The following is a 10,966-nucleotide window of genomic DNA, read 5'->3' on the forward strand; positions in this document are numbered from 1 at the left end:
TAAGCAGCGCAACTGTTTTAAGGATTGATAATAATAAGATATAATAATCAGCTTTGCCATCACAGGAATAAATTATATTTCAATGTTCCGTTTGAAGTCTTAAAACCTGATGATCCAGAATCAATTATTACAGAGTTTTAAATGACACTGGTTTAACCTTAAATGTGAAAAGCCTGTTACTGTGCTCATCTGCTTTAGCATTCAGACTGTGGATGTACTCTGATTCAGATACTTACACCCTGACCTTCTCTTTCATTTACCCATAACAAATGCAGCAGGACAACACAAGCTCTTCAGAGCAAAACCTGTGGATTTGGTGTGCCCTGAGAACAAGTCACAGCCTTTTTCTTCTGAGAATCTGGCCTTTACAAAAATCCCAGCTCAAAAAATTAAATAAAAAAGGAAACCTAAAAATGCATTGCTTTACCAGAATAGTCAACATTACTCTTTTGGTTTGAGATTAAGTGCTTAATTTTTGAAAATGGCCATTCTGTATTGATTCCTTCTCACTATTTTATTCATGATTCTAACATAGCAGCAAAACTCTGTTCCAATCAACTTAACCTTAAGAGTTTAAACACCATTTATGACTCACCTGATGCTATAAATAACTCTGGACATATACTTATCTCCTCCTCCATACTACACATTCACACCTATCCAAACCTCCAGAGAGAGAAACGAGGACGCAAAGGAAACTCTTTCGCTCAGGGACCAAAAGAATCACACACACTTGAACACAACGGTATGATTCACAAAGGTACAGATCAGAAGCACAACCATAAAACAAACGCCTGTTATCCTTGGGAACAGAGACAAGCTTTATGATACCACCAAAGTACAAAATTAACTGAACAGTTTGTAAATGCTGTTTTTGTTATTTTATAGATTTTAGAAAATCTTTGCACTGTCCCTTTCACTAGCTTTTATTGTCCTTTGTAAAACACTTAATCTTATGTCTAAAAGATATATTTTAGTTGTTATTATCATTAGTGGTTCTTGCTAAGTGCTATGGACCTGAATGATACTGATAGTAAAGCGTCATGCTTCATGCATATTCAATCAATACAGCAAATTGAAGTCTGCATCCGCTAGAATGAGGGGAAAAAAAATCCATGAACCGATGAGTTGAACTGAAGGACAGCATTCTAGGTTGCCTTGCTGATGAACCCTTGAGTGCATCTTTCAGAGGTTATAAGTTCATGAAAGCTCTTACTTCGTGGCTGACTCAATGCACAGATAGAAAGACCTCTCAAATCAAATTCACAAATCCAATACCTGCACTGATACTGACATTTTTAAACAGATCGGGCATCGTCTTAGTCATATAAATGTACATTTTTAACATAGTTATCACTGTTAAAGACACTGAATACCGCAAAAGTACATAAATGTTGGAATGCACCTAATATTGTAAGAATATCAATAAATTCCACATGAAAACAAGCAAAACAACCACCTTCATCATTGAGAGAGAGCATTGCCAGGTCTGAATTAAGGATCACTGATGCGATAAGAGCAAATAAATTCACCTATAAATGTTTACTAGTGGCTTCTAAACTCTTATTGATCAGCCTCAACTAAACTGTAGTGTGCATTGATAAGTAGAGACTTTATCAAGCTCTGAGTGTGTGTGTAAATGTGTGTGTGTGTGTGTGTGAGAGAGAGAGAGAGAGAGAGAGAGAGAGAGAGAGAGAGACTCTAGGGGTCTATTTGGAGCTCGGCTGTCCCTGATGTCTCAGCAGCATGACAAAGGTTTCCATGGAGATGGCATGGAAAGTCTCACAGCTTGGGTTGCCAAGTTACTTCCCAAATGTGTTGGCACCACATTAAACTGTTGCTTCAACTCGGAGCAAAACCAATGAACAATTCTGGCTGTGAATGGAAATGGCATTTGCCATGATTCATGCCACCAGCACAAAAATGATTTGCCATATATTACCGCGTAATACAAATTTAAAGGCTAAGAGGTTGAGTGGACACTACATAGAAAGAACAAGCAAATTCACACAATGAAAGCAATTTATGTACTTGTAGAGCAGTCACGAGCCTACAATGGACAGCAAATCCACACTCTCATTTGGTCTTGTTTAATATTAAAGTCACTAATTTTATCCCATAAAACCATCTTTGATAATGAAAATGATTTATTTCAATGTCCTCACCCCATGAAAAAAAAATCCCTAATGTCTTAAAATGGCTTACACAATTTCTACATGTCATTTGTTTGCTCACTTATCACACAAGCTCCATCTTCACTCAGCTAATTGAAGTGGTAAATGCTACGCAATCACAAGTGACAATACTAGATAAATGGTTTCAGATTGAATCCACGAGTGAATTTATTCCAATTCTGAATTAATTATAGCCTAGAAAGCATGAAAATATCCCAACCAATCAACAATAACTCCCAATCAATCACTATACAATCACTAAAAAGTAGTCACTCATACTGTAGATCATCAAAATTGCACAAAGGTCCATCCTAATTAATAAAACTTGAGCTAGAGCTCAACAATAAAAAAATGCTACTACAAACATTTTGTGGCACATTTGTTTAAAGATGCATTTCCTTTTCCATATAGTTTCTATTTTATTTATTATGCAGTATATTTTTTAGCACTTTAATTATAGCCTACTTTTTTATTCGTATTATATCAATTTTCATGTGCTATCTACATGCTGTAACACCACAACCTCCTGGAAACAGTGAACATTTTAAATAAACAATACTGCCAAACGATGCTCTATTAATCATATTAAGAATGCAAATGATTTGTGTACATGGCAAAATGCACTGCTTTAGTCTTGACATAGTCTTGCATTGTAGTTATGTCCATAGTACACAAACAAGTGACAAAAACATCAACATACTGTAATGGGAAAGTAGAGTTTGAGGAGAAAAATTTGCTTGGAATATATAAAATATATTGTCTCACATATAAAATGTGTAGTTTCACACCATTTGAGATGCTCTGTGGGTGGTGTGGATCTAAATCAGTCCCCCGGTCCATATGGCTCTACAGGAACAGGCTTCACATTTCTTGGGAAAACACATTTCCCATGACACATACATGCATGGTGTTAATGCACAGAAGAAGTGTCATATTGCCTATATCTTGAAGCTAGACAGTCATTCCAACTGATCTATCCTTTAATGTTCTTCATTAAAGGGGTCATATAATGGAGTGTTACAAGCTCTTGCAAGTGCATAAAGAAGATCTGTAAAGTTGCAAAGTCTAAAGTCTCAAATCCAAAGAGATACTCTTTATAAACTTTAAGAGTCAACCACTCCCCCCGAACCGGCTCATTCTAACACGGCCGCAGATGTCTACGTCAAGATGGGGGAAAATTTGCCTAACACCGCCAGTATCTGTTTCCATAAAGTGGGTTAATTCCATCTTTGCAAGGAAAGTCTGTTGCTTCTGACTCACAGCCTGTAAGTACGTTTTCATATGTAAAGGATTTGCCACTGACGAATCAAACGCGAGTTTTGAGCAGTGTAGAGTAGCGCTTGTTTATGCAGCACGATACGCAACACAATGCGTAAAAAGACAGTATAAGTCATCATTATCAGTAATTATGTTCCCACTGGATGCAACATATGTCTCGTTGTAATGGGTTTTATTGGTTTTGTCTCATTGTGCTGGGAGATGGCATCACAGTATGAAAAGGGGCGTAACATTTCCGTCACACGCTTGAGGCAGTCGGCCAATCACAACACACTGGATAGCTGGCCAATCAGAGCACACCTCAGTTTTCAGAATGATGAGTTTTGTAAAAATCAGTTTCAGAAAGGTGGGGTATAGAGCAGCAACAATAATGCACATTATGTGGAAAATAATGTGTTTTCTGAATCTTAAACCTCATAAACACATTGCATTACACCAAATACACAAAATAATGTACTCTTTAGCAACGTCATATGACCCCTTTAAAAACAGCTAGGCCCCTGTAATGCTTTATGGCTCTTATTGGTCATTTGTGACATTCTGCAGCCAAACATATTTGCATAATGACTGCAAGAACTCTATAACTGTGTTGACCAAGGCAACAGCGGTTTCCTAAGCATCATGTCTTGTACAGCACTCTTGGGACTCTTTCTTCTTACAAATGCATTCAACTCAGACAGTTATTATCTTTGTAGGTTTGTTTAGCAAAAAAAGCACATGGGACCCACAGCACTGAACATCTTGTATGTCTTTCTTATCAGACACACTGAGCTCAGTTAATAGACCTCTCTCCTAACAACCTGATGATCTGAATAAGGTGTTGAAAATAAATGAGACCCCAGAACCAGGATTAAAAATATTTCTAATAACAATATAATATAATATAATGCTCTAATTTAATAAAAATAATAATGTAACTAATAACTGCTGAAGAACTTTATTTATCTTGCATAACATATTATCCTGAAATGATCTCAAAAGCAATGACTGTACAGTGGACTGGGTATCACTGAGCACAGATGTCTGCAGACATATGACTCATCAATCAGACTCCATCCTGATCACAACCTAAATCTACTTCGCCTATGTATGATCGACTTAAAAAAGCATTTATGCCATTTTCACCTGTCCATTATTACATAAACTACAATAAATAAAGAAGCCTGAGTCTAAAAAAGGTTGAAATGGTTAGATTATATATATTGTTTCTTTAGAAAAAATTAATAAAAATAATAAATCAATCTATATGTAAACCAAAGTATGACTGAAATGGAGTTGGTGTTAAGAGACACTAGACCTGGACATCAGTGTAATGTGTCTTGTGTTTTGTCACATACAAACCCATTAAGTTTAAATGAGTCTCAGTGGTTTGACTTTAACAAGCTTTTGCGATAGTAAGGTTTGCTGCTATTTGGCTTGAGGTTTAAGTGTTTCTTGCACACACTGAAACAACATCTTGCAGAGTTGTTTTGTAACACATTCACAGACTGGTCTCTGCACTCAGAACATGGTGATTAATTGGCTCATGGACTCTTAACAGATGGTTTTTTCCATTAGAAATGTATAATCAGGGGAAAAAAGGAGGAAGATTTGATTCTCTTTACTATGTTTGTCTAAGATGCTGTCTGTGGAGGTTACTAAAACAACACATTTCACAATTTAATTAATGCTGAATAATCTTTAGTGACCCCTTTAAAAGGCACCATTTATTCAACCAGAAATGCTTGATATCTCTTGAATTAGTTATGAAATGTTATTTGACTCTATTGTTTAATCTATGCTTATTAAGCACAAAACCAATATTGACTGGGTGTAGGATTTCAAATAAGTGACAAAGAGAAAGAAATCTTTACCGCAGAACACATCTTACCAGTTTTTTTTATTTATTAAAAACTCTCCAAATCCAGCAGAAAATTAACGTGTGACCTATAACGACTTTTCATGATTTATCACAAACTCTAGTCTTTACTACTGTATAGTCAAACTAGTGTATACTACTGTATAGTCAAACCAACCAATTTAACAATGTTTCTGTTAAAAACTAATTCCAGAGCAATTTTTTTTTTAATATGAAAAAGCCACACTTAGTTTAAAATAAAGTAAGAGGTTCTTTAAGGGCACACTGATAAGCTATGGATTACACTAGCTGTGTAAAAGGGAAAGATAAACAAATGGTGGGCTGCTGGGTAGAGTGTGGAGAGGCTTTCTGCGCATGGCCCTCTCCTTGTGTCAATACTGGTGTGAGAAATAAAGAGAGAGAGAGAGAGAGAGAGAGAGATCACAGACTGATAGTGACAGACACAGAATGAGCCTTTTTGTCACGTTGCCGGTGCTCATCGTATCACCAATGTAATATCTGTAATAATAATCTTTCATAATTTTAGTTAACAGCTGCAAAAGGGTAAATATGCACTGCAAATGCCAAATGACTCCAGGTTCCAGGCAGTAAACACAGCATGGATCAAGAATACATTGTCATTATGAGCACCATACAGCGGAGGGTGAGAGTTCACCTGCCTCCACTCTTCTTGATTAGCTGTTCCAGTCATCATAATAATGTGTTTCAAGCACTGAAATATCAATTTTTATGCATCTACTGGGATGCTCTGAGACACAGTGCAATGAAACATTATAGACCAGGCTCTGATTGCCAAACACCTCAAGCTGAGATGCCTGACTAGAAAAAAAAGAGTCATCACAGATTTATGTTAAATTTGCCTGATAGTAATGTGGGAAGAAGCCCTCTTTATGTGGATTTATTATAAATTTTAACTAATATGTTTAGCATGTACAAGATAATAATGCATGCATCAGCTAATGTGTTATTAAGGTAAGTTAAATAGAAACATTTAATAATTTAGTTGTAACAGAACAAAATGTAAAATTATTCCAAGAGGGCATCTTACCCCACTACTGGCTTAACTTCTACAGAATGCATAAATTAATGAATTACTTAATCTTATTAATATGGATATATTTTAAAAGTATCATTAATGTAAAATACTTAACCAGTTATTCATTTTAAATTGTATGTAGACAATTTAGTAGAATAATTGAATAACTGATGACAAACTAAGCAGAATCCCAAGAGATTCATCTGAAAGCTACATTTATTCTATGACTATTTACATATTTAACTGCCCATATTTTAATTGAAGATGTGTCATAATTGGAACACTATGAATATATATTAAATTATTTCATTCAATTAGTTTTAATGAAAAGTGGAGATGTTCTTAAATGTTCATCTTACTCATGTAGTGAATAATAACCCATTTTAATTACAATAAGCAGTAAATTAAACAAAATAATAAAATTAGTAACAACCTGTCACTTGGGGCATTTTGTGCCAGTTCTGGTGGGGGATGCTCATAATAGTTATCTTATCCCAAGTATCTAATTTTATCTTTTTACTTCAAAATAAAAATTATACATTTTCTCCACAAATCTAAAAACATTAGTATGTTCACAAATTTCAACTGACTAAATTTCACAAATATTGACATGAAATGACAACATTAAAACTAGCATAATAATTTACTAAAAGTGTTGAGATTATATTTTGTGCCATCATCTTGCCCTAGGAGGTATCCTACCATGTCTCCCCCCATGTTCATTCTTATAAATGCAACTTTTTTATTGCATTTCTATAATTTCTCATTATTTATACTTTGCACCACATGACTGCAGCAAGATGGGGTTCAGAAAAGATGGTGCATTGACCATTCGGCACAAAGCTGTGAGTTTTACATTTAAAAACAGTAACATTACTACAATGCGGTCAGCTGTATGTACATATGTCTGGATGAATCACTGACACACAGGACAGATAAGGATATCAGCGACTGCAATCACAGCTCATAATAGTGAGCCATAAATCAAAACAGAGTCAGTATAGAGCAAGTGCTGTGAGGAAATCATACAAATTCACACCCAAAGTCATACAAAACCTCATCCACTGAGCAACTGCTTAAACATACTCTCGTGCAAACACACAGAGAGAGTGCTTGCTTAACCCAAAAGGATTACTAAAACCTATTAATCAAATGAAATGATGGAAAGTCAAAGACCACACAATGCATTCAGTGCTGCCAAAAGAGATAGGACTGGCCTTAAGTCAATACCACAAATCAATCAATAGAACTGAGCCTTAAACTGTATTTTAAATTTCAACAAGAAAATCTATGAACAAACAAGTATTTTAAGGACTTGAAGTCACAATGCAATCTGAGGGGTGATATGGGCAGTTGTAACATATACAAATTGCTTACAGAGTGTTTATGGATCATTAACCGTAGATGTTGATGATATATAAATGCATTTCAATGTTTCGTACATTTTAAGGAAACGTGCATTAAATGTGTCTGAAATTCTGAATCGATAGAGAAATTTGTTATTTCAAAATAAAATGCATTAAATATAATAATATAACAACAACCTGCCAATCTGACTGTAACAACATCAGATTTGAATAAAACGTCACACTCACTATTTTAATAATGCAGATATGATGCAAGTGTGATAAAGCTGGCATTAAAGTCAGTGACAGATGCTTGATGGGGAAAGGGACAAACAGATGGAGCATATTCAGGGAAAAAAATAGATATGTAAAACCAAATATATTATTCATGATATACTGTACACTGAGATCGCACAGCTATCTATGATTTTAAAACTATACCAACAATTTAACAGCATTAAAATGTTTATTTTGCTCTGGCAGCTTTCTTTCGCGTATAATGTTAGCTCCAGTGTTCGATTAACTTAACACTGCACATTTTGTAGACATGTTTGAATGATGACTCACATTTTAAAGGGCGTTTCAGCCTTGTGTTCACTTGGCTTTATTTGTTTTTACTGTCACTTACCTCCTTCTTCACGTTTCGCAGCAGTCTTTGACGGGTCTCGGCTTCTGGGAAACAAATAAATGTAGAGAATCAATTATTAAACATGAACAAGTACAGGTCAAACGTGCGATAGTGTGGTTTAGAAGTGTTTCGAAAAAAGAAAGCAGAATTTTGTCGCACCTGTGGTTGTGGTTGCCATTGTTGTGGTTTTGAGCTCGTGCGCTCCTCGCTCCACTGACGCTCAACACTCGACTGGATGAAGCCAGAGCAGTTTAAAGGCGAGATCACGTGATCTGCCAGAGAGGTTGCTAGAGATGTGGAGATAGCAATCTCCTTTTACCGAGGAGTTATAATATTCCTGGAGTGAGCTCTCCTTTAGAATTTATGTTAATCTAAGTGGCTGCTGCTTTGATATAGTAGTGATTCGTTCGTAAACTAATTTAATTTAATAATTTTATTTAATAGTAAATTAATTAATAAATAGCATTTGAGTATAGACTTTGAAAGAGAGCCTACAGTGTTCCAACAGCGACTTGTTCTGTGAAGAGTGTAGCCTACAGTGTTAATTTCGTTGACTAAATATTTTCGTCATTATTTTCGTCACGAATATATTTTTGCGGACGAAAACGAAACGAAAACTAAAAAAGAAGGCATTGATGGAGACTAAAACTATGACTAAATTGATTGACATTATCGTCAACGAATAAAGGACGAGACGAAAATAGACTGTGACGAAAATCAAATCAGCAGACGGGAGAGATGCGAGGAATGAACAAAAGAACCGGCAAAACGGAACAGGCGAGACTGCATGAGAGAAGAGAACCAATCCGAGCATGACTTATTGAGACGTGAAGCGAAGGTTTTCAGTTTTTAAATGAGCTCCCGGGAAGACACGGCATTCGAAGAGATGATGTCTAAAAGAGCGACAAAATGTCCACAGCTCACTTCACGTTTGACGACGAACAAAACAAAACAAAGTGTAAAGCACGCGGAGCGCTCATTCGTGGCAAGAACACAACCAATTTGAAAAGACATTTACAGACGAGCCACCCGGACATTTTATCAAATGTAATTTCACAACGATGTTCTTTTGTTTATTGAGCTAAGCAAAATTGGAAGACTGCAGTGCGTAGATGTTGTAGCATTAAATATTACGAACTGAAAAGTACTGTAAAATAGCCCCTTCTTCAAGTTAGATGCTAATACGTAATATTATGATACATACATTTGATTGATACTAATGTTTAGTATATTTTATAGTGTTCTACTTGTTGACAATATCACAAATATTTCTATATTAGTCATGTGAAACGTGAATGTTCACATCCTATCATTATACATACAAATCTAGCAATATTGTAGTATTTAAAACATACAATATTGCTAGACAAATGAATACATTATAAAATCTTGTTACTTTTTTTATCCACCTAGCTGCCAACTTATTAAATATTTACTTTAAATGTATGCAATTATTGTTTAGCCCAGCTGTAAGCTTTAAGGTCCTGGATCTAACTTTATTTTTCTTTTATTGATGGTCAATTGGCAGCTAGTTATTGTTTACATTATCGTGACAGTGTTTGTTGCTGCATAAAAGCTTTTGAATTGAAATAAAGACACAGTTGTGTTGAAATAAAGTTGAATTTGTTGTTTTATATATTTTGGTTAAGTTTGTTTCCTATACCAGCTGTAAAAAACTGTCTAGTAAATCTGTTATTGATTTTAGTCTTATTTTAGTCGACTAAAATATCAAGCAATTTTAGTCGACTAAAATACCAAGCAATTTTAGTCGACTAAAATAAGACTAAAATTAAAACAAATTAGATGACTAAAACTTGACTAAAACTAAAAAGAATTATAGTCAAAAGACTAAGACTAAAACTAAATTAAAATTTCGTGTCAAAATTAACACTGGTAGCCTATTTGTTCATCGCCTCCAACCAAATAGAAATGCCTCAAACAAACGACCTCAAGTTTATGCGACTTAAAAACGCATCTTTCTCTGTGTCCCTTGATAATAATATTTAGGCTATTAGTTAATTTCTGTTATTCGCTTAAAACTATCGATTCATGATTCACGAATGAATCACTCTTGTGAATCAGTTCTTTACAATTTTAAAGGGGCAGACCTAAAAATGAAAATTCTGTCATTAATTACTCACCCTCATGTCTTTCCAAGACCTCCGTTCATCTTCGGAACACAAATTATATTTTTGATGAAATCCGAGAGATTTCGGACTTTCTGAAAAAATACTTTTGCATCATGTAATGATGGTGAATTGTTGAATAAAGTTGTTATTTTGTTTCCTTTGTGCTCAAAAAGTATTATCATAGAAAAATTACAGTTAAACCACTGATGTCACGTGGACTATTTTAATTGTGTCCTACATTTCTTGGCCTGGGAACATTTTAGTTGCATTGCTGTCTATGGAAGGTCAGAAAGCTCTCTGATTTCATCAGAAATATCTTAATTTGTTTTCCAAAGATGAACAAAAGTCTTAAGGGTTTGAAACAACTTGAGGGTGAGTAATTAATGACAGAATTTTCATTTTTTGGGTGAACTAACCTTTTAATAAAGCGGCCTGAAACGATTTGTGATTCAGTCTGAGAGATTCAAACTAGTCTCTCAGCCGATGAGCGACTTCTCTTTTTCATAAAACACTGATG

General features: G+C 35.0%; 1 protein-coding gene across 1 annotated transcript in view; it reads right to left on the reverse strand.

The window, feature by feature from the left end:
* Window positions 1–8,498, reverse strand: part of LOC113049927 (small G protein signaling modulator 1-like) — a 36,200-nt gene extending 27,702 nt beyond the window's left edge. Inside the window, exons 1-2 of the mRNA XM_026212674.1 lie at window positions 8,480–8,498; window positions 8,321–8,364 (exon numbers count right to left, since the gene is read on the reverse strand). Of these exons, the coding sequence (XP_026068459.1) occupies window positions 8,321–8,364; window positions 8,480–8,498 (63 nt within the window). The remainder of the gene's footprint in view (window positions 1–8,320; window positions 8,365–8,479) is intronic.
* Window positions 8,499–10,966: the final 2,468 nt, after the last annotated feature.

This window comes from Carassius auratus, chromosome 30 (assembly GCF_003368295.1).
Source record: "Carassius auratus strain Wakin chromosome 30, ASM336829v1, whole genome shotgun sequence".
NCBI classification, from domain to species: domain Eukaryota; kingdom Metazoa; phylum Chordata; class Actinopteri; order Cypriniformes; family Cyprinidae; genus Carassius; species Carassius auratus.